Genomic DNA, 26,474 nt, shown 5'->3' on the forward strand with positions numbered 1-26,474 from the left:
GATCGGACGTGTCCGGTGAGTCTGTACAGACGACCGAACACGTCCGACGGACAGGCTTCCAGCTGGACAAATGTCCGCTGGAAACCTGTCCGATCGGCCGTACACACGACCAAACATGTCTGCTGAAACTGGTCTACGGACCAGTTTCAGCAGACATGTTCGATCGTGTGTACAAGGCCTTACAGGCATGACTCCTAGAGACAGAGGCATGATGGGATTTGTAGTTTCACCACAGCTGGAGGGCAGAGGTTGCCTCCCCCTGCCTTACAGTGTTTTTTCTTAATTGGGACATCACTGGGAATATCATCACATTTTTTTCGTTGTTTAACTTGCCGACCAGCCACAGTATATACAGTGGGGATGGAAAGTTTGGGCACCCCAGGTAAAAATTTGTATTAATGTGCATAACGAAGCCAAGGAAAGATGGAAAAATCTCCAAAAGGCATCAAATTACAGATTAGACATTCTTATAATATGTCAAAAAAAAGTTAGATTTTATTTCCATCATTTACACTTTCAAAATTACAGAAAACAAAAAAATGGCGTCTGCAAAAGTTTGGGCACCCTGCAGAGTTAATATCTTGTACTGCCCCCTTTGGCAAGTATCACAGCTTGTAAACGCTTTTTGTAGCCAGCCAAGAGTCTTTCAATTCTTGTTTGAGGGATCTTTGCCCATTCTTCCTTACAAAAGTCTTCCAGTTCTTTGAGATTTCTGGGCTGTCTGTCACGCACGGCTCTTTTAAGGTCTATCCATAGATTTTCAATTATGTTGAGGTCAGGAGATTGTGAAGGCCATGGCAAAACCTTCAGTTTACGCCTCTCGATGTAATCCCCCGTGGATTTTGAGGTGTGTTTAGGATCATTATCCATTTGTAGAAGCCATCCTCTCTTTAACTTCAGCTTTTTCACAGATGGCATCAAGTTACCATCCAAAATTTGCTGACATTTTATTGAATCCATTTTTCCTTCCACTCGTGAAATGTTCCCTGTGCCACTGGCTGCAATACAACCCCAAAGCATGATTGATCCACCCCCATGCTTCACAGTTGGACAGAGGTTCTTTTCATTCAATTCTGTGCTCTTTCTTCTCCAAACGTACCTTTGCTCATTCCGGCCAAAAAGTTCTATTTTAACCTCATCGGTCCACAGAACTTGTTTCCAAAATGCATCAGGCTTGTCTATATGTTCATTTGCAAAGTTCAAACGCTGATTTTTGTGGTGAGGACGTAGAAGAGGTTTTCTTCTGATGACTCTTCCATGAAGACCATATTTGTACAAGTATCTCTTTATAGTGGAATAGTGTACCACAACTCCAGTGTCTGCCAGATCTTTCTGGAGGGATTGTGCCGTCAAACGTGGGTTTTGAATTGCTTTTCTCACAATCCTGCGAGCCGTTCTGTCTGATATTTTTCTTGGTCTTCCAGATCTTGCTTTTTCTTCCACTGTTCCTGATGACTGCCATTTCTTAATTACATTCCGAGGAACAGAGGATATTGACATCTGAAAACGCTTTGCTATCTTCTTATAGCTTCTCCAGCTTTGTGAGCGACAACTATTTTCACTTTCAGTTTTCTAGACAACAGCTTAGAAGAACCCATGGTGCTGATTGTTGGGGGAGGGTCAGATGAGTCTGGGCATTTAAAACCTTTGAGATTGACATCACCTGGTCTTCCCAGACGATGATTGAGAACAATCCATGACACTGGCAGCTCTCAGCTTTGCAAAGGGGGCAGTGCAGGCTATAAATTCTGCAGGGTGCCCAAACTTTTGCAGACGCCATTTTTTTGTTTTCTGTAATTTTAAAAGTGTAAATGATGGAAATAAAATCTAACTTTTTTTGACATATTATAAGAATGTCTAATCTGTAATTTGATGCCTTTTGGAGATTTTTCCATCTTTCCTTGGCTTCGTTATGCACATTAAAGCGGTAGTAAACCCGCTGTCTTTTTTTTTTTTATAAACCTGAAAAGCAAAAGCCATAATGAGCTAGTATTGAAATACTTACCTCGGAACGAGGTGAGAGGAACTTACCTGGTCCACGCCGAGGGAGATTTCATCTTTCCGGGTGTCTTCCGGGTATCGCCGCTCCAGCGCTGTGATTGGCTGGAGCAGCGATGTCGTCACTCCCACGCATGCGCGCGGGAGACTTCTCCCCGGCAAGGTCCGGTGGCTGCCGGGCCTTTAGCCGAGGATCTCCGCTGCGCATACGCCGCTGCAGTCAGCGGCGCATTGCAGGCGGAATGACTCCTTACAGGTTTAGGAGATATTCTTTATACCTACAAGTAAGCCTTAATATAGGCTTACCTGTAGGTTAAAGTGGTAGTACAGAGTATACTACCACTTTCATACAAATTTTTACCTGGGGTGCCCAAACTTTCGATCCCCACTGTATACTGTAGCAGGTCAGCTCTCCTGCGTGAACCGATGTACCCGTACGTTGGTCATGCATGTTAAACTGCGGGCGCCGGCGACCCGAGAACGCGTTACACAGAGGCAGAAAGGGGATAAGGCAGATCCCTGTTCTGTCAGGGGACATCATGGAGATCTGCTGGTCCCAGTGATTGGGAACAGCGGTCTCTGTGGTGTTCCAGTAAGCCCATCCCCCCACACAGTTAGAACACACACAAGGGAACACACTTAACCCCTTGGTCGCCCCCTAGTGTTAACCTAGAGCTGGTCGATTTTAGGGATTTTTTAAAAAAAAACTTGATTCAAGATACGAATCAAGTTGTTTTTCCCCCCATGGACACCGCGCCAGTCCTAAGTTTTTAGGTGAGGCCGCGGCTTCGGCCTAGTCCGCCGCGATCCTGGGAAAAGGCCGCGGACTAGGCCGAAGCCGCGGCCTCGCCAAAAAAATCTTGCTCGCCGCGATCCTGGGACAAGTCCATGGCAAGCTGCGGGCCATTCAGTACCACCTCTCAGTGCCCACCAGTGCCGCCTATCAGTGCCCACCAGTGCCGCCTTATTGGAGCCCATCAGTGCAGCCCATCGGTGCCTATTAGTGCAGCCCATCAGTGCAGCCTCATCAGCGTACATCAATGAAGGAGAAAAATTACCCAATTGCAATATTTTATAACAAAATATAAAAAATATATACATTTTTTTTTTTTTTTAATCTGTATGTTTCATTTTCTTTTTTACAAAAAAAAAAGCACAGAGGTCATCAAATACCACCAAATGAAAGCTCTATTTGTGGGGAAAAAATGATAAAAATTTAATTTGGGTACAGCGTTGTAGGACAGCGCAATTGTCATTCAAAGTGCATCAGCACTAAAAGCTGAAAATTGGTCTGGGCAGGAGGGGGGGGGGGTTTAAGTGCCCAGTAAGCAAATGGTTAATCTTGCATTAGAACCAGTAAGATGACACCTACATTCTTCTATACTCACCATTTCAGTGCACGTGGAGTATACTTGTCTTTGCTCTGCTCATGGAGGATTGTCATTGGGTTGCAGCTGATGTGAGCCAAATAATCCTGGGTATGCTTCTGCCAAGCCAAAAACATTTATATTACATTTTAAACAAAACATATGTAAATATTCTTCTATTTTATATTTTTTTAGAGGTTAAAGCAAAACTGTCAGACATTTCAAACCTTCTAAATCAAAATTCCTGCCTGAGAGGACAGTATAATAGGCACTTTTTTAAGAAGTCGTAACAGACGAAACGTTTAGGGTGGAGTCTGCAATGATGCATTGTATTTTTATCTTTATTACATTTTTTTAACCAGTTGGGGCCTCCCTACCGCAGATATACTGTGGCAGAGCGACCCCACTGCGCTGGATTAAGTAGGGGGTCCCCGACACGTGTACCCGACGCCCTGTCTGTGCTGATTTATGGTACACAAAGCAGGCTGTCAGTGGCGTTGTATACGATAAACACTCATATACAGTGTAATCATTAGATCGCATCTGAGGGAATTTTAAGGACAACCGTCTGCATATATCTTTACAAGAATTATATACCGTATATACTCGAGTATAAGCCGAGGCACCAAATTTTACCACAAAAAAATGGGAAAACGTATTGACTCGAGTATAAGCCTAGGGTGTCCATCTGCATGCCTCACTGTGCCCATGTGCATGCTTCACTGTGTCCATGCCTCACTGTGTCCATGCTTCACTGTGTCCATGCCTCACGGTGTCCATGCCTCAATGTGCCCATGTCTCACTGTGTCCATGCCTCACCGTTCCCATGCCTCACTGTGCCCATGCCTCATTGTGCCCATGCCTCATTGTGCCCATGCCTCACTGTTTCCATGCCTCACTGTGCCCATGGCTCACTGTGCCCATGGCTCACGGTGTCAATGCCTCACTGTATCCATGCCTCACTGTGCCCATGCCTCACTGTATCCATGCCTCACTGTGCCCATGCCTCACTGTGTCCATGCCTCACCGTGCCCATGCCTCACTGTGCCCATGCCTCACTGTGCCCATGCCTCACTGTGTCCATGTCTCACTGTGTCCATGCCTCACTGTGCCCATGCCTCACTGTGCCCATGCCTCACTGTTTCCATGCCTCACTGTGCCCATGCCTCACTGTGCCCATGCCTCACTGTGCCCATGCCTCACTGTGCCCATGGCTCACGGTGTCAATGCCTCACTGTATCCATGCCTCACTGTGCCCATGGCTCACTGTGCCCATGCCTCACTGTGCCCATGCCTCACTGTGCCCATGCCTCACTGTGCCCATGCCTCACTGTGCCCATGACTAGACTGATGTTTAACATGAGAGTCTATGGAAGGGGTGCCGGCTTTGAAAAATCGGTGCTCCCCGGCTGTAGATTCCCCAGATAACAAACTTTGCACACTTGTAGAGAAGAACTGGGGCTACATGTGTGCCAAGTTCCGGGTCCAGGGAACCTACGACCGGCTGGTACCGGGTCCCCAAAATCACCTGAGAAATGACCGTTTAATATGGGAGTCTATGGAAGGGGTGCCGGCTTTGAAAAATCGGTGCTCCCCGACTGTAGGTCCCCCAGACAACAAACTTTGCACACTTGTAGAGGAGAGTAGGGCTACATGTGTGCCAAGTTTGGGGTCCAGGGGACCTACGGCCGGCCGGTACCGGGTCCCCAAAGTCCAGGAGAGCATGGGGGGGTGCTGGAGAGCATGGGGGGGGGGGGGGTGCTGGAGAGCATGGGGGGGGGGGGGGTGCTGGAGCATGGGGGGAGGGGTGCTGGAGCATGGGGGGGGGAGCGGTCTTGTGCCGGGAGGATTGGAGGATTAGGTAAGCCTATCTCCGGAGAGAGAAAACGAGCGGGGGGGGGGGGGGGGGGGGGGGCGTGCACAGACCCACTGCGAGGGAAAACTTTATTTGGTGTTATTAGCAGAGAGATTCCTCGGTCACCTTTATTCCGCGCTCTGTCCTCTGTATCGCCGTCTCCAGGGTCTGGAAGTCCACCGGGGCCCCCGTCTGCTGATTGGAGGTCACGAGATTCTTCTTCAAATGTTCCAGATCGTTCTGTACCTGGAGAAGAACGCATGGCATGGATCGGGCACGTTCTAAATCCCAGCTCCCCTATGTACCAATATAGCATTCATGTACTTTTATGTGCTGCCTATCTGTGCTGCCATTTAGTGCCTATCAGTGCTTCCTACCAGTGCCTATCAGTGCCGCCTATAAGTGCTACCAGTGCCCATCAGTGCTGCCATTTAGTGCCTATCAGTGCTTCCTACCAGTGCCGCCTATAAGTGCTACCAGTGCCCATCAGTGCTGCCTTTTAGTGCCTATCAGTGCTGCATACCAGTGCCTATCAGTGCTGCCTACCAGTGCCTATCAGTGCCCATCAGTGCTGCCTACCAGTGCCTATCAGTGCTGCCTACCAGTGCCTATCAGTGCCCATCAGTGCTGCCTACCAGTGCCTACCAGTGCCCATCAGTGCTGCCTGCCAGTGCGTATCAGTGCTGTCTATCAATGCCCATCAGTGCTGCCTATAAGTGCCCATCATTGCTGCCTACTGGTGCCTATCAGTGCCACCTATCAATGAACATCAGTGCTGCCTACTAGTGCACATCAATGCTGCCTATCAGTGCTACCTTCCAGTGCCAATCAGTGTCCATCAGTGCTGCATACCAGTTCCCATCATTGCTGCCTACCAGTACCCATCAGTGCCCATCAGTGCTGCCTATCAGTGTCCATCAGTGCTGCCTATCAGTGCCCATCAGTGCTGCCTATCAGTTCCCATTATTGCTGCCTACCAGTGCTGCCTATAAGTTCCCATCAGTGCTGCCTACCAGTGCCCACCAGTGCTGCCTATCAGTGCTCCCTATCAGTGCTGCCTTCCAGTGCCTATCAGTGTCCATCAGTGCTGCCTATCAGTGCCCATCAGTGCTGCATACCAGTTGCCATCATTGCTGCCTACCAGTGCCTATCAGTGTCCAACAGTGCTGCCTCATCAGTGCCCATCAGTTAAAGAGAAAAATAAGCTGTTAGCAAATTTTTATAACAAACTGTAAAAAAAATTAAAACTAATTCCGCAAACAAATAAAAACCCGCCGGAGGAGATTACATATCACCAGAAGAAATCTCTATTTGTGTGAGAAAAATAATAAACATGTCATCTGGGTACAGCGCAGCGTGACTGAGTGATTGTCATTCAAAAAGGGGGGGGGGGGGCGGAAAGCTGAAAGTTGTCCTGGGCAGGAAGGGGAGGGGGAGGCAATCTTCCAATGGGGGACACTAGTTCTGGTGACACTTTGGAAGGATTTCCTCTCACTTCCTGTTGTGATTATGGGACAGGAAGTAACAGAAAAACTTATAATGGGGGACACTGGTTCTGGTGACACTTTGGAAGGTTTTCTTCTCACATCCAGTTGTGACTATAGGACAGGAAGTGAAGGGAAATCTTCCAATGGGGGACACTAGTTCTCTCACTTCCTGTTGTGCCTATAGGACAGGAAGTAAAGGAAAATCTTATAATGGGGACACAATTTCTGCTGACACTTTGGAAGGTTTTCCTCTCACTTGCGGTTGCAAATGGGGACACAGATAACAATAAAAAGTTTTTCCGCTATTTCTAAATTAGTTATGGATAGAATGGAGAGGGATTAGAACCCCTGTCAGGTTTTTATTGCTGTCTGTGTCCCCGTTGGTGAGATTCTCCTGCTCTATCTGTCCCGGTGACACCAACAAGGAAAGAAAACCCCAAATTTAGGGTTGACCCCAGAACAGGAATACAGGGAAAATCTTTGGAAGGTTTTCCTCTCACTTCCTGTTGTGATTATAGAACAGGAAGTAAAGGAAAATCTTTTAATGGGGGACACAAGTTCTGGTGACACTTTGGAAGGTTTCCCTTTCACATCCAGTTGTGCCTATAGGACAGGAAGTGAAGGGAAATCTTATAATGGGGACACAATTTCTGCTGACACTTTGGAAGGTTTTCTTCTCACTTCCTGATGTGATTATAGAACAGGAAGTAAAGGAAAACTTTATAATGGGGGGGACACTAGTTCTGCTGACACTTTGGGAGGTTTTCCTCTCACTTCCTGTTGTCATTATAGAACAGGAAGTAAAGGAAAATCTTATAATGGGGGACACTAGTTCTGGTGACACTTTGGAAGGTTTCCCTTTCACATCCAGTTGTGGCTATAGAACAGGAAGTGAAGGGAAATCTTCCAATGGGGGACACTAGTTCTCTCACTTCCTGTTGTGCCTATAGGACAGGAAGTGAAGGAAAATCTTATAATGGGGGGACAAAAGTTCTGCTGACACTTTGGAAGTTTTTTTTTCTCACTTCCTGTTGTCATTATAAAACAGGAAGTAAAGGAAACCCTTATAATGGGGGACACTAGTTTTGGTGACACTTTGGAAGGTTTCCCTTTCACATCCAGTTGTGGCTATAGGACAGGAAGTGAAGGGAAATCTTCCAATGTGGGACACTAGTTCTCGCAATGCCTGTTGTGGCTATAGGACAGGAAGTGAAGGGAAATCTTCCAATGTGGGACACTAGTTCTCTCAATGCCTCTTGTGCCTATAGGCCAGGAAGTGAAGGAAAATCTTCCAATGGGGGACACAAGTACTGGTGACACTTTGGAAGGTTTTTTTTCTCACTTCCTTTTGTGGCTATAGGACAGGAAGTGAAGGGAAATCTTTCAATGGGGGACACTAGTTCTCTCACTTCCTGTTGTGCCTATAGGACAGGAAGTGAAGGGAAATCTCTCCAATGGGGACACAGATGGCAACAAAAAAGCCTGGGAGAGGTTATAACTCCCCACGATTCTATCGATAATGAAAATAAACCGTGTGGGGTAAAAGTTCTACATGAATGACTCCCTCTATGATGTACCTGGACCAGGAGGAGCCCCACGGGATCGGCGGATGCGGCCATAGCGAGGGGAGATCTGGAGAATGCGCTCGTTACCATAGCGACGGGACGCTCAGTGGGCTGTACCACCTGAAGCCTGAACCGTCCAATCCCGACTGAGGGGAGGGAGGGGGAAGTCCCAGACGGGCGGAAGTACAGCGGCCGCCATGAGGAGGTCGGGCGGAAGCGCAGCGGTTGCTATGAGTAGGTCGGGCGGAAGCAGAGCAGTTGCCATGCGGAAGTTGGGCGGTTGCCATGCGGAAGTAGTTCTCTTTGCCGTACAGGAAGGGACAGCGGAGGAAGCCATGGACTCTGTGCCTTGTGTTCTTCTCACCAGCTGCGATGCCGGGTTCAGTGAGGAGAAACTGGTGACAGGTAAGCCGGGGAAGGGGTAGGAAGGGCTGCCATAGTCTCTCCCAGTCTGTGAGGGGTTGTCACACAATGATTGAGGCCTGTCTGGGTGTAATGGCCTCCTATGTATTACAGCAATACATCTCAACTTGGGGCACCCCATTATCAATAATTGTACCCCTCACCAATGAGAGATGGTAGGGGGAGGGGTTAATAGCAGCGCCCCCGAATGTAAATTAATGTCGCTAATGCCTGCGCGGTCTTCTCCTCCGATGACACCCCGACGAAATGCGCTTTGCAACGCGTTTCGGATGCATGCTTTGGCCATTAACCACTTAAGGACCGGATCAATATGCAGCTAAATGACCCAAGGGGTTTTTACAATTCGGCACTGCGTCGCTTTAACAGACAATTGCGCGGTCGTGCGACGTGGCTCCCAAACAAAATTGGCGTCCTTTTTTCCCCCCACAAATAGAGCTTTCTTTTGGTGGTATTTGATCACCTCTGCGGTTTTTATTTTTTGCGCTATAAACAAAAATAGAGCGACAATTTTGAAAAAAATGCAATATTTTTTACTTTTTGCTATAATAAATATCCCCCAAAAATATATCTAAAAAAAAAATTTTTCCTCAGTTTACGCCGATACGTATTCTTCTACATATTTTTGGTAAAAAAAATCGCAATAAGCGTTTATCGATTGGTTTGTGCAAAATTTATAGCGTTTACAAAATAGGGGATAGTTTTATTGCATTTTTATAATTTTTTTTTTTTTTTTTTACTACTAATGGCGGCGATCAGCGATTCTTTTCGTGACTGCGACATTATGGCGGACACTTCGGACAATTTTGACACATTTTTGGGACCATTGTCATTTTCACAGCAAAAAATGCATTTAAATTGCATTGTTTATTGTGAAAATGACAGTTGCAGTTTGGGAGTTATCCACAGGGGGCGCTGTAGGAGTTAGGGTTCACCTAGTGTGTGTTTACAACTGTAGGGGGGTGTGGCTGTAAGTCTGACGTCATCGATCGAGTCTCCCTATAAAAGGGATCACTCGATCGATACGCCGCCACAGTGAAGCACGGGGAAGCCATGTTTACATACGTCTCTCCCCGTTCTTCAGCTCCGGGGAGCGATCGCGACGAAGCGGCTATAAACGAATAGCCGCGCCGTCGTCCCGGATCGCTCCCCGCGGGTATCCGACCGCCGCATGTAGCGCGGGGGGGGGTCCTGATCGGACCCCCGACCCACGTCTAGGCAGGCACGTACAGGTACGTTGATGTGCCTGTCCGTGCCATTCTGCCGACGTATAACTACATGCGGCGGTCGGGAAGTGGTTAATTGCACCCCAGGTGAAGTTTTCAGACGCGGCAAATGGGGGGGCTGAATAAACGCGGAACTCTCCATGCCCCACAAAGGTTCCGGAATGTCTTTGGCGCGTATAGGGGTATTCAGGTGAATGGCCTGCTCTATGTGTGACGCGTGGGGAACGGGTAAAAAAAAAAAAAAAAAAAAACACGCAGGAGGAACTCGTCTTCCCGCGATTGGGGCCGCAATCCTCTGTAACTGTTCTCATCTCAAAAGTCCTGCATGTCGGCATCTTTGGTGCAAAAAAACGTGCCAAACGTTGAAATACAAAATGCATCAGAAGTGCAGTGTGGTGCGTTTTAGTTTCGTTTTTTTATTTGATTTGCACAGTCGTATCGCCCAGATTGCACGGGGTCACCCTGGAACAATATACAGTGCAAAGTGTACGGGGGTCACCCTGGAACAATATACAGTCCAAAGTGTACGGGGGTCACCCTGGTCCAGGGTGCGGTTCCCGGAGTGTACGGGGGTCACCCTGGTCCAGGGTGCGGTTCCCGGAGTGTACGGGGGTCACCCTGGTCCAGGGTGCGGTTTCCGGAGTGTACGGGGGTCTCCATGGTGCGGTTTACGGAGTGTACGGGGGTCACCCTGGTCCAGGGTGCGGTTCCTGGAGTGTACGGAGGTCACCCTGGTCCAGGGTGCGGTTCCCGGAGTGTACGGAGGTCACCCTGGTCCAGGGTGCGGTTCCCGGAGTGTACGGGGGTCACCCTGGTCCAGGTTGCGGGTTCGCAGTGTACGGGGGTCACCCTGGTCCAGGGTGCGGTTCCCGGAGTGTACGGAGGTCACCCTGGTCCAGGGTGCGGTTTCCGGAGTGTACGGGGGTCACCCTGGTCCAGGGTGCGGTTCCCGGAGTGTACGGGGGTCACCCTGGTCCAGGGTGCGGTTCCCGGAGTGTACGGGGGTCACCCTGGTCCTGGGTGCGGTCCCCGGAGTGTACGGGGGTCACCCTGGTCCTGGGTGCGGTCCCCGGAGTGTACGGGGGTCACCCTGGTCCAGGGTGCGGTTCCCGGAGTGTACAGGGGTCACCCTGGTCCAGGGTGCGGTTCCCGGAGTGTACGGAGGTCACCCTGGTCCAGGGTGCGGTTTCCGGAGTGTACGGGGGTCACCCTGGTCCAGGGTGCGGTTCCCGGAGTGTACGGGGGTCACCCTGGTCCAGAGTGCGGTTCCCGGAGTGTACGGGGGTCACCCTGGTCCTGGGTGCGGTCCCCGGAGTGTACGGGGGTCACCCTGGTCCTGGGTGCGGTCCCCGGAGTGTACGGGGGTCACCCTGGTCCTGGGTGCGGTCCCCGGAGTGTACGGGGGTCACCCTGGTCCTGGGTGCGGTCCCCGGAGTGTACGGGGGTCACCCTGGTCCAGGGTACGGACTAGAGGTAGACCGATATGGGTTTTTCTCTGGCCGATGCCGATATTTGGAAATTGGGGCGGCCGATGGCCGATATGTGTTGCCGATTTTTGCGGCCGATATTTTTTTTTTTTTTCCCCTCATCTCCAAAAACCTAGGGTGGAGAGGAGATAATTGTTTAGGGTGGAGTGCAGCCTGTCAGTGCCACATCAGTGCAGCCTATCAGTGCCCACCAGTGCAGCCTATCAGTGCCCACCAGTGCCACCTCATCAGTGCCCACCAATGCACCAGTGCATCCCATCGGTGCCCACCAATGCACCAGTGCATCCCATCAGTGCCCACCAGTGCATCACCTCATCAGTGCTCACCAGTGCATCTCACCAGCGCATCACCTCATCAGTGCATCTCACCAGCGCATCACCTCATCAGTGCATCTCACCAGCGCATCACCTCATCAGTGCCCACCAGCGCTTCACCTCATCAGTGCCCACCAGCGCTTCACCTCATCAGTGCCCACCAGTGCATCACCTCATCAGTGCCCACCAGTGCATCACCTCATCAGTGCTCACCAGTGCATCTCACCAGCGCATCACCTCATCAGTGCATCTCACCAGCGCATCACCTCATCAGTGCCCACCAGTGCATCTCACCAGCGCATCACCTCATCAGTGCCCACCAGTGCATCTCACCAGCGCATCACCTCATCAGTGCATCTCACCAGCGCATCACCTCATCAGCGCATCTCACCAGCGCATCACCTCATCAGTGCCCACCAGTGCATCTCACCAGCGCATCACCTCATCAGTGCATCTCACCAGCGCATCACCTCATCAGTGCATCTCACCAGCGCATCACCTCATCAGTGCCCACCAGTGCATCTCACCAGCGCATCACCTCATCAGTGCCCACCAGCGCTTCACCTCATCAGTGCCCACCAGCGCTTCACCTCATCAGTGCCCACCAGTGCATCTCCTCATCAGTGCCCACCAGTGCTCATCAGTGCCAATCAGTGCATTACCATGTCATCAGTGCATTACCATGTCATCAGTGCATTACCAAGTCATCAGTGCATTACCAAGTCATCAGTGCATTACCTCATCAGTGCCCACCAGTACAGCCCAATGTCATTCACTGCCACCAGCGGAGCGCTCCAGGCTCCATTCCATCTCCCAGTCCCAGCACAAGAAAGTTTTTTAATGTCCCTGGCCCCGACGTGCTGCCCCGCCTCTGCCTACAATCCCCAGAAGGCAGAGCGGGCCTGTAACAGCCTATCGGCGGCGGCCGCTGCCGACATCCTCCACTCTGGGGGAAAAAACGTCCCCTGACATGCTGCGCGCCCTGCCTCTGCCTACAAATCCCAGAATGCAGCGCGGGCCGGATCAAGATGGCCGCGGCTCCGGAGCTAGGCCGAAGCCGCGGCCTTTCCTGATGCTGTGACCGCGGCGGCAATCCGCGGATTGCCGCCGCGGTCACAGCATCAGGAAAGGCCGCGGCCTCGGCCTAGCTCCGGAGCCGAAAAAAAACAAAATAATCGGCCTAATTTGGAAAAAAATCGGCCGATGCCGATTTCTCCAAAACGGCCAAATATCGGCCGACATATCGGTCGACCTCTAGTACGGACCCGTACAGTCCAAAGTGTACGGGGGTCACCCTGGTCCAGGGTACAGGTCCGGAGTGTAAGGGGGTCACCGTGGTCCAGAGTGTGGGCCGGAGTGTACGGGGGTCACCCTGGTCCAGGGTACGGCCTGGAAGGATGCGGGATTCACTGGAGATTACTGGGGGCACACAGGAGTGGAATAGAGAGTTGGAGGCAAAAGACACCGGAGATCACTGAGGAGACACTGGAGCTGGTACCAGAGACACTGGGGGGAGCACAGGACGTCCGGTTCCTAGCATGAGGACAGGTTGCTCGAACGCTGCGCAACATGCATGCTAGTTCTTAGGACCACACCCCTCTCTGTGATTCGCTGCTGCACCAGTGGGACCCACCTCAGATAGAGGGAAATACCCGGCGCTGGTGCAGGAAACCGAGGAGTGACATGATGATGAAACGATTTCCTTCATATCGCACCCTCTGTGGTATTGTTACTTTTGCATAATAACGATTACCAATATCATCTCACTTTATTGCCGTTACACCAACATCCTTTTGGCAGGTTGGGGTGAAGGGGGCAGCAGATTGGGGTGAAGGGGGCAGCAGATTGGGGTAAAAAAAGAAGACCTGTCATCCTTATTTCAATTACAAGGGATGTTTATATTCCTTGTAATAGGAATAAAAGTAATAAAACATTTTTTTTAAAGGGACAGTGTAAACATAAAAAATAAGTAAAATAAGAAAGAAATAATAATTTTAAAGTACCCCCACCCCTCTGGTAACCTGTAAAACAGTTTAAAGCATCGTCTATGGAGATTTTTAAGTACCGTAGTTTTGTCACCATTCCACGAACGTTATTCTAAAGCATGGACATGTTAGGTATCAATTTTCTCGGTGTAACAACATCTTTTATATTATACAAAAAAAATTGGGGTAACTATTGTTTTTATTTTTTATATATATATATATATATATATATATATAATTAAACACTTCCATACCGGGCACTTACGCCCCTATCCTGCCTAGGCCAATTTTCAGCTTTCTGCGCTGTCGCTGTTTAAATGACAATGGCGCGGTCGTGCTACACTGTACCCAAACAGAATTTTTATCATTTTGTTCCCACAAATAGAGCTTTCTTTTGGTGGTATTTGATCACCTCTGCGTTTTTTTTTATTTGTTGCTATACAAATAAAAAAAAGACCAAAAATTTGGGAAAAAAATTAAAGTTTTTATTTTTTTCTGTTATAAAATTTTGTAAATAAGTAAATTTTCTACTTCACTGATGGGCACTGATAAGGTGGCACTGATGGGCACTGATAAGGTAGCACCGATGAGGCGGCGCCAATGAGGTGGCACTGACGGGCACTGATATGAGGCACTGGTAGGCGGCACTGTTGGGTGGCACTGATATGCAGCACTGATGGGCATTGATAGGCACCACTGATGAGCACTCATGAGTGGCACTGGTGGGCACTGAAAGGCTGCAATGGTGGGTACTGATGGGTGGCATTGATAGGCGGCACTGATGGGCAGCACTAATGGGCATCGATACATGGCACTGATATTCAGCACTGATGGGTATCCCTGGTGGCACTGGCAGGGATTTTAAATTGGCACTGGTTGATAGCTGCCTGGGTATTGATTGGCAGCTGCCTTGGCACTGATTGGCATTCCCTGGTGGTCTAGGGGGCATACCTGGTGCTCCAGTGTGGATGACCATCCCTGGTGGTCCTGGAGCGGCATGCTGGTGGTCCTGTGCAGATAAACTATTAGCACAAACCCCCCCTGTCAGGAGAGCAGCTGATCGGCTCTCCTCTACACGCGAGTGAGGAAAAGCCGATCAGTGGCTTTTCCTGTTTACATCGTGATCAGCTGTGATTGGACACGGCTGATCACATGGTAAAGAGCCTCCGGCGGAGGCTCTTTACCAAGATCAGTGTAGCGGTGTGTCAGACTGACACCCTGCATCACCGATCGCCGCGATGCCCCCCTCCCCCCCCATGGGCGCGCAGCGTCTGTTATCCTGCAGGACGTCAATAGACGTCCAGTCAGGATAATGAAACCACTTCCCGGACGTCAATTCACTATTGACCGGGCGGGAAGTGGTTAAAGTGTATTTTTAACGGTGTGACAGAAAGTATTGCAACGACCGCCATTTTATTCTCTAGGGTGTTAGAGAAAAAAAAAGGTATAATGTTTCGGGGGTTCTAAGTAATTTTCTAGCAAAAAAAAATATATTTTTAACTTGTAAACAACAAATGTCAGAAAGAGGTTCGGTCCTTAAGTGGTTAACTTGTAAACAAAAAGTTCCAGAAAAGGATGGGTCAGCAAAGCCTGCAGTGTGTCGCGTCTGTTGTTGTTGTTGTTGTTGTTTCCTCTGGATTGGTTCCCCCGATTCACAGTGACTGGTCTGTAGATTTATTCCACCAGGTGGCTGTCAAAGCTTTCTTTCCTGGCCATGTGAGCTCAGCCCCCCCCCCCTCCCCCGTCCTCTCCGATCATTTCTGGCTATAATCCCGGATTGCAATTCTCCTATCACTGCTGCCTGTGTATAGTTGTACATTTCTGTAACACAATTGTATAGTGGAAAACAATAAACTGGAGCTACAAAGTAACTACTTAAAGTGATTGTAAACGATCACCTTGTAAAACAACTTATTGGGCTAGATTCAGGTAGCAGTTACGGCCGCGTATCTCCAGATACGCCGCCGTAATTTCAAATCTGCGCCAGCGTATCTTTACGCCGATTCTCCAAGGCAGGTACGTCGGAAAAATAGGCTTCCTCCGTCGACGTAACTTGAATGCGGCGGCGTATAATTGTGTGCATTTTTACGCTGGCCTCTAGGGGCGCTTCCGTTGTTTTCGGCGTAGAGTATGCAAATTACCTAGTTACGCCGATTCACAAACGTACGTGCGCCCGGCGGTAGTTTTTTCCGTCGTTTGCGTAAGGCTTTTTCGGCGTAACGTTGCTCCTGCTTCTATGAGGCGCACGCAATTAAGTTAAGTATGGACGTCGTTCCCGCTTCGATTTTTGAATTTTTTACGTCGTTTGCGTAAGTCGTTCGTGAATAGGGCTGGACGTAATTTACGTTCACGTCGAAACCAATACGTCGTTGCGGCGTACTTGGATATGTACACGGACGGCGCATGCGCCGTTCGTAAAAAACGTCAATCACGTCAGGTCATCACACATTAGCATAAAACACGCCCCCCCTTCCACATTTGAATTACGCGCGCTTACGCCGGCCCCATTTACGCTACGCCACCGCAACTTACGGAGCAAGTGCTTTGTGAATACTGCACTTGCTCTTGTAAGTTGCGGCGGCGTAACGTAAATACGATACACTGCGCCGCCGTTAAAATGCGCGCCCCTACCTGAATCTAGCCCATTCCGTTTAAAATAGGAATGAAAGGGAAAACATTATTATTATTTTTTGGTATAGATTCAAAAAAAAAAAAGCATTATAAATACTTTTTTTTTTTCTCTCCCTTTTTTATAAGTGTTCGCATTCACTCTGTTCTCAGCTGCATAAGAGCTGGTGGAGAGGAAACAATAGGACACTGAGCTTCCCAGTGAATGGCTGTGCTGCAGGGGGGGGGGGTCAGGACAAGTCTGATCATTGGAGGAGAGTACACAGAGTTCCCAGCATAGCTAGAGAACTGACCACGGTGTGCTCTCCTGCTTAGTGTGGTAAGCTTTTAAAATGGTTGTATACCTTTTTTTTTTTTTTTTTTTTGAAAATGTAAAAAAAAAAATATATATAATATAATACAGGGGTCGACAAATCCCGGGCGCCAGGTCGCCATGGCGACTAGAAATAGGGTCCTGGCGACTTGGCTTGGAAGGGGGGGCAAAAAAAAAAAAAAATTTTTTTTTTTTTTTTTTTTTTTTGTGAGCCTGCACCATCTGGTGGTGGCCGTTGGTATTACAAGTTAAGCATTACAAGTTAAACAGCAATTCTAATGTAATTTTTCACTATTTTCACTGCCATCTTCTTCCCTCTAATTAGAACCCCCAAACATTATATATATTTTTTATCCTAACACCCTAGAGAATAAAATGGCGATCGTTACAATACTTTCTGTCATGCCGTATTTGCGCAGCGGTCTTGCAAGCGCACTTTTTTTGGGAAAAAATTACACTTTTTTTAATTAAAAAATAAGACAACACTAAAATTATCCCCATTTTTTTTAATATTATGAAAGATAATGTTACGTCGAGTAAATTGATACCCAACATGTCACGCTTCAAAATTACGTCCGCTCGTGGAATGGCGTCAAACTTTTACCCTTTAAAATCTCCATAGGCGACGTTTAAAAAACTCTACAGGTTGCATGTTTTGAGTTACAGAGGAGGTCTTGAGCTAGAATTATTGCTCTCGCTCTACCAATCGCGGCGATACCTTACATGTGTGGTTTGAACACTGTTTACATATGCGGTCGCTGCTCACGTATGTGTTCGCTTCTGCGCGCAAGCTCGTCGCGACGGGGCGTGTTTTCTGGCTCCTAACTTTTTTAGCTGGCTCCTAGATTCCAAGCAAATTTGTCAACCCCTGATATAATATATATATTTTTTTTTAATGATCCCGAAAATACCGCACATGTGGTGTGGTTTGAACACCGTTTTCATATGCGGGCGCTACTCACGTATGCGTTTCCTTCTGCGAGCAAACTCATCGGGACGGGGCACTTAACCACTTAAGACCCGGGCCTTTATGCAGGTAAAGGACCCGGCCAGTTTTTGCGATTCGGCACTGCGTCGCTTTAACTGACAATTGCGCGGTCGTGCGAAGTGGCTCCCAAACAAAATTGGCGTCCTTTTTTTTTCCCACAAATAGAGCTTTCTTTTGGTGGTATTTGATCACCTCTGCGGTTTTCACTTTTTTGCGCTATAAACAAAAATAAAGCGACAATTTTGAAAAAAATTCAATATTTTTTACTTTTTTGCTATAATAAATATCCCATTTAAACAATTATTTTTTTCAATTTAGTCCGATACGTATTGTTCTATATATTTTTGGTAAAAAAAAATCGCAATAAGATGGGTTTGCGCAAACGTTATAACGCCTACAAAATAGGGGATAGAATTATTACTTTTTTTTTTTTTTTATATTATTATTTATTTATTTATTTATTTATTTTTTCACTTTTTTGCGCTATAAACAAAAATAAAGCGACAATTTTGAAAAAAATTCAATATTTTTTACTTTTTGCTATAATAAATATCCCCCAAAAACATATAAAAAAAACATTTTTTTTCCCTCAGTTTGGGCCGATACGTATTCTTCTACCTATTTTTGGTAAAAAAAAAAAAATTGCAATAAACGTTTATCGATTGGTTTGCGCAAAATTGATAGCGTTTACAAAATAGGAGATAGTTTTATTGCATTTTTATTAATTTATTTAAATTTTTTACTACTAATGGCGGCGATCAGCGATTTTTTTTTTTTCCGTAACTGCGACATTATGGCGGACACTTCGGACAATTTTGACACATTTTTGGGACCATTGTCATTTTCACAGCAAAAAATGCATTACAAATGCATTGTTTACTGTGAAAATGACAGTGCAGTTTAGGAGTTAACCACTAGGGGGCGCTGTAGTGGTTATGTGTGACCTCCTATGTGTTTCTAACTGTAGGGGGGGCGGGGCTGGACGTGTGACGTCATTGATCGTGTTTCCCTATATTAGGAAACAGCCGATTAATGACAGCGCCACAGTGAAGAACGGGGAAGCTGTGTGTACACACACCTCTCCCCGTTCTTCAGCTCCGGGGACCGATCGTGGGACTCCGGTGGCGATCGGGTCCCGTGGCCGCGGTCACAGAGCTTCAGACCGGCTGGGCACTTAAAGAGGACGTGCTTGTGCCCAGCCGTGCCATTCTGCTGACGTATATCTGCAGGAGGCGGTCCTTAAGTGGATAACATAAATAAATAATTCTGCCCGGATTTTTTTCTTTTGACAGCTGAGCGAGCAGAGAACTCTACACTTGTTACATGAATAACCCAGGAAATTCTGCAATAGAGGTTGTGTGCGTGTGTGTGTGTTAGGGGGTTGAATCGAAATCACAATTAATTATTTTTTTAAATGATTAATTGTACAGCTTTAGCAGACATTACAGTTACAATTCAATACAAGAGGAATCGGAGGGCCTTGCTCATTAGAGCTTACAATCTAGAAGAACAGGAAGTGTTGGGGTTACAAATGCTGTAACACCCCAATCAACCCCCCCCCCCCCCACATTGTGCTGTGGACACAGGGATGGACTGGGACAGAAATTTGGCCCTGGACTTCATCCAGACTGGCCCACTTTGACAGGTCTCTCCCATGGCGGCCGGACAAATCGCATCCCAAATCGGTGGCAATGGCAGCGTCCGAATCGGTGCGACTCCATTTGCAGCGCCACACCGATTTCCAAAAGTAGTTCCTGTACTACTTTTGGCAATTTTTTTTTTTTTTTTTTTTTGTCAATTGAAGCTGTTTTTGGTGAAAAGCTGCCAAAAGTTTTGTTGTGCGACACGCTCACTTCTCGCCCCTCTCATACGCCAGGCGCGGAAGGCACATGTTCAAAGCGCATTCCTGGGATAACATTTGTTTTGGAGAAGCGGGATGTCTGAGAAGGCAGCTCTGTGTTTTACGACTGTCTGTCTGAGAGGCTGAGCTCCGCTCTCTTTAGTTTGGACGGTCCGGCAGAAAGTCAATAGGAGAAGCTGTAGGCAGGGCCGCCATCAGGGGGGTACAGGCATTACACCTGTAAGGGGTCCGGAGGGCCCCAGATGGCAACCCCCCCCTTTTTTTTTTTTTTATTTTTTTTTTTTAATTATATATATATATTTTTTTAATTAAAGGGCCAATTTTTTTTTTTTTTTTTTTTTTTAGGAGTCCGGGAATCCCCAGGGCCCCAGATGATAACCCCCCTTTTTTTTATAAATGTTAATTTTATTTTTTTATTAAAGGGCCCAGAGGTCCCAGATGGCAACCCCCCCTTTTTCTATATACCGTATTTATCGGGGTATTGCGCGCTCTGGCGTATAGCACGCACCCCTAATGTGGACCCGCATTCCTGTAAAAAAAAAATGTTGGTGTCTTGCGCGGCGTCCATCGGCGGCCTCGTCGGGTCCGTCTGCGGCTTCGGTGGTGTCCTCCTGGTCGGGTCCAGCGTCCGTCTGCGGCTTCGGTGGTGTCCTCCTCATCGGGTCCGTCTGCGGCTTCGGTGGTGTTCTCCTGCGCTGTTACCCGCTGAATCGCCGCTTCCCGCGCTCAGTTTGAATGCCTGCACCAACATATACCGTCGTGCAGTACATGCGGCTACATTCGGCCAGGCTCGGCTTCGCTCACGCTACGTGACGTTTATGCGTGAGCACGAGCGAAGCCGAGCCTGGCCGAATGTAGCCGAGTGTACTGCACTCGGTATATGCCGGCGCAGGCATTCAAACTGAGCGCGGGAAGCGGGTATGGGCGTATATCGCGCACCCACATTTTTCCCCTTATTTTAAGGGGAAAAAAGTGCGCGGTATACGCCGATAAATACGGTATATTTTTCTTTATTTCCTCTATTTTTTTGTAAAGGCCCCCCCCCCGCTCCTCAATTTGCGGCAGCCCCCCCCCCCCTCCCCGCTTCTCAATTTCAGACGACAGCACCCCCCCTGGTTCTCTGGTCCAGGGGGCCCATGCCTTAAGCTGTGTAAGGGGCCCCATAATTCCTGATGGCGGCCATGACTGTAGGGCTCTTGTCATTCCTCCCCGAGCCCGAGAATGTTTGTAGGAGGATGCGGCCTACTTTGTATATACAGTGTGGGAGCAACAAGATAAGTGATATCAGCACAGCATGATTGGGGGGGGGAATGTATTAGGTAGACCTGTTCAATTGCTTGGTAACACAAACTGCTAATCAGCCAATCACATGGCAACAACTCGATGCATTTAGGCATCTAGACGCGGTGAAGACGATTTGCTGAAGTCCAAAGCGAGCATTGGAATGGGGGGGGGGGGTGATTTAACCGCTTAAGGACTGCCGCACGACTTTTTACTTCGACAGAATGGCACGGATGGGCAAATTGGGCGTATAGGTACATCACCTTTTTTAATTTGCAGCCGTTTGGTGGTCACGCACGTGCTCGTGGGACTCGATGTCCGCCGGTGTCCCCGCGTTCGGGTCACAGAGCTGAAGAACGGGGAGATGTCAGTGTAAACGCAACATCTCCCCGTTCTTCCTAGTGACATGCCACTGATCGTCTGTTCCCTGTCATCGGGATCGGCGATCAGTGATGTGCCACAGCAAGCCACGCCCCCCTAACAGTTAGAAGCACTCCCTAGGACACACTTAACACCTTCAGCGCTCGCTACAGGTTAACCCCTTCACTGCCAGTGTCATTTTTACAGTAATCGGTGCATTTTTATAGCACTGATCGCTGTAAAAATGACAACGGTCCCGGATGATCAGAGCGCAGGGAACACAGCAAGCACAGCTTTCATTTCAATTGCTGTGTTCCCCGCTGCTCGCTGTCACATACAGCCCCTCCACCTGGTCCCAGGACTTTGATAGACAGATCACCCGTCCAATCCCGGGATTGGACGATCTGTCAATTAAAGTTCCCTGGCCAGGGGGCGGGGCTTTATGTGACGTTGAGAGGCGGAAACACAACAATTAAAAAGAAAGCTGTGGTCGCTGTGTTCCCTGCGCTCTGATCATCCGGGTGGCTCTCCTGTTCCTTTTTCCCTTCATAGGCAGGCTGCGTTGGTGGGCAAAGGACACAGGCTGCGTTGGTGGGCAAAGATAAAATTGTTAAATGTTTTATGCAGAATTAAGTTATAAAAATAAATATTAACAACTTTGGCCCAGATCCACAAAGCACCTACGGCGGCGTATCTATTGATACGCCGCGTAAGTTCTACGATGCGCCGGCGTATCTTTGTTTTGTATTCACAAAACAAGATACGCCAGAATGTGGGCTAGATCCGACTGATGTACGTCTTAGTACGCCGTCGGATCTTAGGTGCATATTTACGCTGGCCGCTAGGTGGCGCTTCCGTTGATTTCCGTGTAAGAGTATGCAAATTAGCTAGATATGGTGATTCTCAAACGTATGTCCGCCCGGCGCATTTTTTTACGTCGTTTGTGTAAGGCTTTTTCCAGCGTATAGTTACCCCTGTCTCTATGAGGCGTACGCAATGTTAAGTATGGACGTCGGGCCAGCGTCAAATTTTTTACGTTTTACGTCGTTTGAGTAAAACGTTCGCAAATAGGGCTTAATTTGAAAATTCGACGTTAAGCTGAGCATGCGCGCGCATGCGTCGTTCGAAAAAAGCGTCATTTATGTGGGGTCATGCTTAGCTTACATAAAACACGCCCCCCTGTTCCTCATTTGATTTAGGCGCGCTTACGCCGGCACATTTACGCTACGACGCCGTAACTTTAGACGCAAGTGCTTTGTGAATACAGCACTTGCCTCTCAAAGTTGCGGCGGCGTAATTACGATACGCCCGCTTATAATTGCGCCTATCTACGTGGATCTGGCCCTTTAGGGGGGTCACGTGATCGCTATGCAAACAAAACCTGTTATGAATTAATTTCATTCTCAACAGCTATAGTGATGCTGTGATTGGCCCACAGCAATCACATGATACCTGGGCCAATCATGTGACAGCTGCGGGCAAATCACAGCATCACAAGGGGTAAGCACAGCTGTCACGAATGCAATCTATTCAGGACAGTTCCAACAATTGCTGTTGAAGTGATCATCATTGTAACAACAGCAATCACAGTGGGCCATATTCTCAGTAGAGTTACGAAGAAGTATCTCAGGAAACTCCGTCGTATCTCTCTTTTTTGCCCTGCGTATCTATGCGAGTGATTCCTAGAATCATTTTCGCATAGATACGCTGAAGATCCGACATGTGTAAGTCACTTACACTGTCGGATCTTAAATGTAATTCGCCGCCGGCCGCTAGGTGGCGTTTACGTTCAGGTCTCATTTGTTTATGCAAATGAGCCTGATATGCCGATTCCCAAACGAAATCGCGTCGCTTACGTCGTAAGCGTAAGGTTACCCCTGCTATATGAGGGGTAACCTTACGCCAGTCCCACGTATGCCATGTTAAGTATGGCGTCGGGTCCGCGTCCGTCTTTTCCCGTCGGGTACGTCGTTTTCCTAAGTCGTTCTTGAATACGACTTTACGTCATTGACGTTTTCCGCCGAGAACTGGAGCATGCGCACTGGGCTATTTTTAGCCCGGCGCATTCGCAGTTCGATCGAAACGGGGGCGCGCTTAATTTAAATATAAGCCGCCCCCTTTGAAATACGCGGGGATACGCCGGGCCTTTTACACTACGCCTCTGCAAACTACGGAGCAAGTGCTTGAGGAATACAGCACTTTCTCCAGTAAGTTGCGGCGGCGTAGTGTAAATAGCTTACGCGAGGCCGCCGCAGAATATTGGAGAATCTGGCCCAGTGTAAAAAAAATCCATTCTTTCTTTGGATGAGAAATCTCTTTGAAAGATACACCCCCCCCCCCCCCCCCCCAGCATTTCTAGCCGTGGCCATCTTGAGTAAGGGCAAATGATTTGCGTAGCATTTTACTTTCTGCCCTTGGCTTATGTATGGATAAAGGAGAGTGTGCTTGGCTGAGAAAACCCCTCCTCCTCTCCTCCTCTCCTCCCCTCCTCCCCTCCTCCCCTCCTGAAGACTCCTGGGATGTATGACATCATTTGCCTAAGCAGGAAACCAGGAAGTAACTGAAGAAATGTATAAAAAAAAAAAAAAAAAAGTGTAAAATAAGTACATATGTTATACTTTCCTATCTATTTTACTAATGCTAGCAGCACGAGTATTACCAATAATCAATATTGATTGGGAGAGTAAAGTTCAACTTTAATTCATTTTTTCCATAAGATTGGCACAATTCAACTTCAAAACACTCTCCATGCCCCCTTTATAAAATTCTATGGACTGACTACTTTCCAAAATGGGGTAATTTTTTTTTGGGGGGGGGGGGATTTTTTAATGTCCTGGCCTTCAAGAAATCATATCGGGCATCAGTATAATTCCTCCCAATGATCTAGCTGGGAAACAGATTTTGCAACGTAGGGGGTGCACTGAATGGAAATTTTGGTGCCGAACTTGAAAATGCAGGATGCTCTTAGCCGAAAATAAATAATTTTTATATATAATTGTATTGTGTTCGACTTTTTATTAAATATTATCAATTTAAATTAATATGAATTTATTGTTGGCACCTTTTTTTTATTGCAAGAAAAATTCAGTTTTTATTTTTTTTCCTTGAAGATATCATCGGCACAGACCAGCTTCCGGCGCTTGTACAGGAGACGGAGGGTGTGCGGCATTACCCCTGGAGGATAGACAACAAGTACTACACAGCCATTGTAAATATTTGCATCGTACCCAGCACAACCCAGGTGACCGCTCGTGTAGCCGAGTCTGTCCAGGCCTTCGTCGTGTACTTTGACAGCACAGTGGTAAGTGTTTTATGGTGGTTACCGCGTTTCCCTGATAATAGGACCGGGTCTTGTATTTATTTTGGCAACAAAAAAACACACTAGGGCTTATTTTCAGGGGATGTCTTATTTATTTATGGTATGTACAAAAAGGTTCCTCCCCCCCTGTCAGCTTGGCACTGTGAAATTCTGTAATCCCAAAAACAAACCAAGGACCTTTGTAAAATCCATGCAATCCATTCTCTAAAAAGATTATGCAGTGTCAGTGTGTCTCCTTGTGTAACTTTATTGTGGAAAATACCTTATTTACAGGCCGCTGGGCGCTCACGTGACCCGCTGGAGCTCTTCTCCCCCGCTCCGAATACTGCACAGGGAGGGGCCGAGATCCCCGCTCACGTCAGCCCCGCTCCGAGCACTGCAGAGTGTGGGGCCACTGACATCAGCCGGAGGAGAAGAGAAGACTCCGGAGGGTCACGTGAGCGCCCAGCGGCGCTGTAAATAGGGTATTTTTTCACAATACACATTATATTTTCTTTTTACAGAACGGACTTTAAAGGGGTTGTAAAGGTTCATGTTTTTTCACCTTAATGCATCCTATACATCTGACAGTTACGGCCACCCCCAGCCCCCCTCCCCGTTTTACTTACTTAAGCCCGTTCACCTGCTGCGCTTGCCCCCGACGTCCTCTTCTCCACTCAGTCTGGCCGATGATTGGCTAGACTGGATGGATTGATAGCAGCGCAGCCATTGGCTCGCGCTGTTGTCAATCGCATCCAATGACGCGGCGCGGGCCAAGTGATACAGTGAGCGGCTATGGCCACCGACTGTATCACGGGAGCGCGCCCGCAATAACTAAACTCCCATGGGAGAGAGCTCCCATTAACTACTTGCCGACCAGCCGCCGCAGTTATAGGGGTCGGCTCCCCTGCGCGAGAGCCGTAGCTCTACGTCACCTTGCGAAGTGGCGCGTGTGCCCCCCCCCCCGCTCGTCCCTGATCCCGACACGTTCGAGCACCCGCGATCGCTCGTTACAAAGCGAGGATCGGGAGCTGTGTGTGTAAACACACAGCTCCCGGTCCTGTCAGGGGGAGAAATGCCTGACCGTCTGTTCATACAATGTATAAACAGCGATCTGTCATTTCCCCTAGTGAGTCCACTCCCCCCCCCCCCCTACAGTTAGAACAAACCCAGGGAACATACTTAACCCCTTCCTCGCCCCCTAGTGTTAACCCCTTCCCTGCCAGTGGCATTTTTATAGTAATCCAATGCATTTTTATAGCACTGATCGCTATAAAAATGCCAATGGTCCCAAAAATGTGTCAAAAGTGTCCGCCATAATGTCGCAGTACCGAAAAAAAATCGCTGATCGCTGCCATTACTAGTAAAAAATAAATATTAATAAAAATGTCATAAAACTACCCCCTATTTTGTAGACGCTATAACTTTTGCGCAAACCAATCAATAAACGTTTATTGCGATTTATTTTATTTTTTTTATGAAAAATATGTAGAAGAATACGTATCGGCCTAAACTGAGGAAATTTTTTTTATATATATATTTTTGGGGGATATTTATTATAGTAAAAAGTAAAAAATATAAATTGTTTTCAAAATTGTCGCTCTATTTTTGTTTATAGCGCAAAAACTAAAAACCGCAGAGGTGATCAAATACCACCAAAAGAAAGCTCTATTTGTGGGGAAAAAAAGGACGCCAATTTTGTTTGGGAGCCACGTCGCACGACCGCGCAATTGTCAGTTAAAGCGACGCAGTGCCGAATCGCAAAAAGTGCTCTGGTCTTTGACCAGCAATATGGTCCGGGGGGTTAGTTCTTGCGGGGAGGAGCCGAGACAGCCGCCGAGGGACCCCAGATGACTAGGTTCGGGGCCACTTTGTGCCAAACGAGCTGCACAGTGGAGGTAAGTATAACATGTTTGTTATTTAAAAAAAAAAAAATGATCCTTTTCAAACCCCTTTTAACTAGGTCTTATTTTTGGGGTAGGGCTTATATTGCAGCCATTCCAGAAACTCACGCTAGGTCTTATTTTCGGGGTGGTACTTA

At 47.9% G+C, this 26,474-nt stretch overlaps 2 protein-coding genes across 3 annotated transcripts in view; one reads left to right on the forward strand and one right to left on the reverse strand.

The window, feature by feature from the left end:
- Positions 1-8,392, reverse strand: part of IQCH (IQ motif containing H) — a 240,817-nt gene extending 232,425 nt beyond the window's left edge. The window contains exons 1-3 of the mRNA XM_040342244.1: positions 8,285-8,392; positions 5,347-5,466; positions 3,387-3,484 (exon numbers count right to left, since the gene is read on the reverse strand). Of these exons, the coding sequence (XP_040198178.1) occupies positions 3,387-3,484; positions 5,347-5,466; positions 8,285-8,362 (296 nt within the window). The 5' untranslated portion in view covers positions 8,363-8,392. The remainder of the gene's footprint in view (positions 1-3,386; positions 3,485-5,346; positions 5,467-8,284) is intronic.
- Positions 8,393-8,520: 128 nt separating this feature from the next.
- Positions 8,521-26,474, forward strand: part of AAGAB (alpha and gamma adaptin binding protein) — a 56,675-nt gene continuing 38,721 nt past the window's right edge. For both annotated transcript variants that reach the window (XM_040342246.1, XM_040342247.1), the window contains exons 1-2: positions 8,521-8,677; positions 24,246-24,436. In XM_040342246.1, coding sequence (XP_040198180.1) covers positions 8,536-8,677; positions 24,246-24,436 — 333 coding nt within the window. In that variant the 5' untranslated portion in view covers positions 8,521-8,535. The remainder of the gene's footprint in view (positions 8,678-24,245; positions 24,437-26,474) is intronic.

Source organism: Rana temporaria, chromosome 3 (assembly GCF_905171775.1).
Source record: "Rana temporaria chromosome 3, aRanTem1.1, whole genome shotgun sequence".
In the NCBI taxonomy this organism is placed as follows: domain Eukaryota; kingdom Metazoa; phylum Chordata; class Amphibia; order Anura; family Ranidae; genus Rana; species Rana temporaria.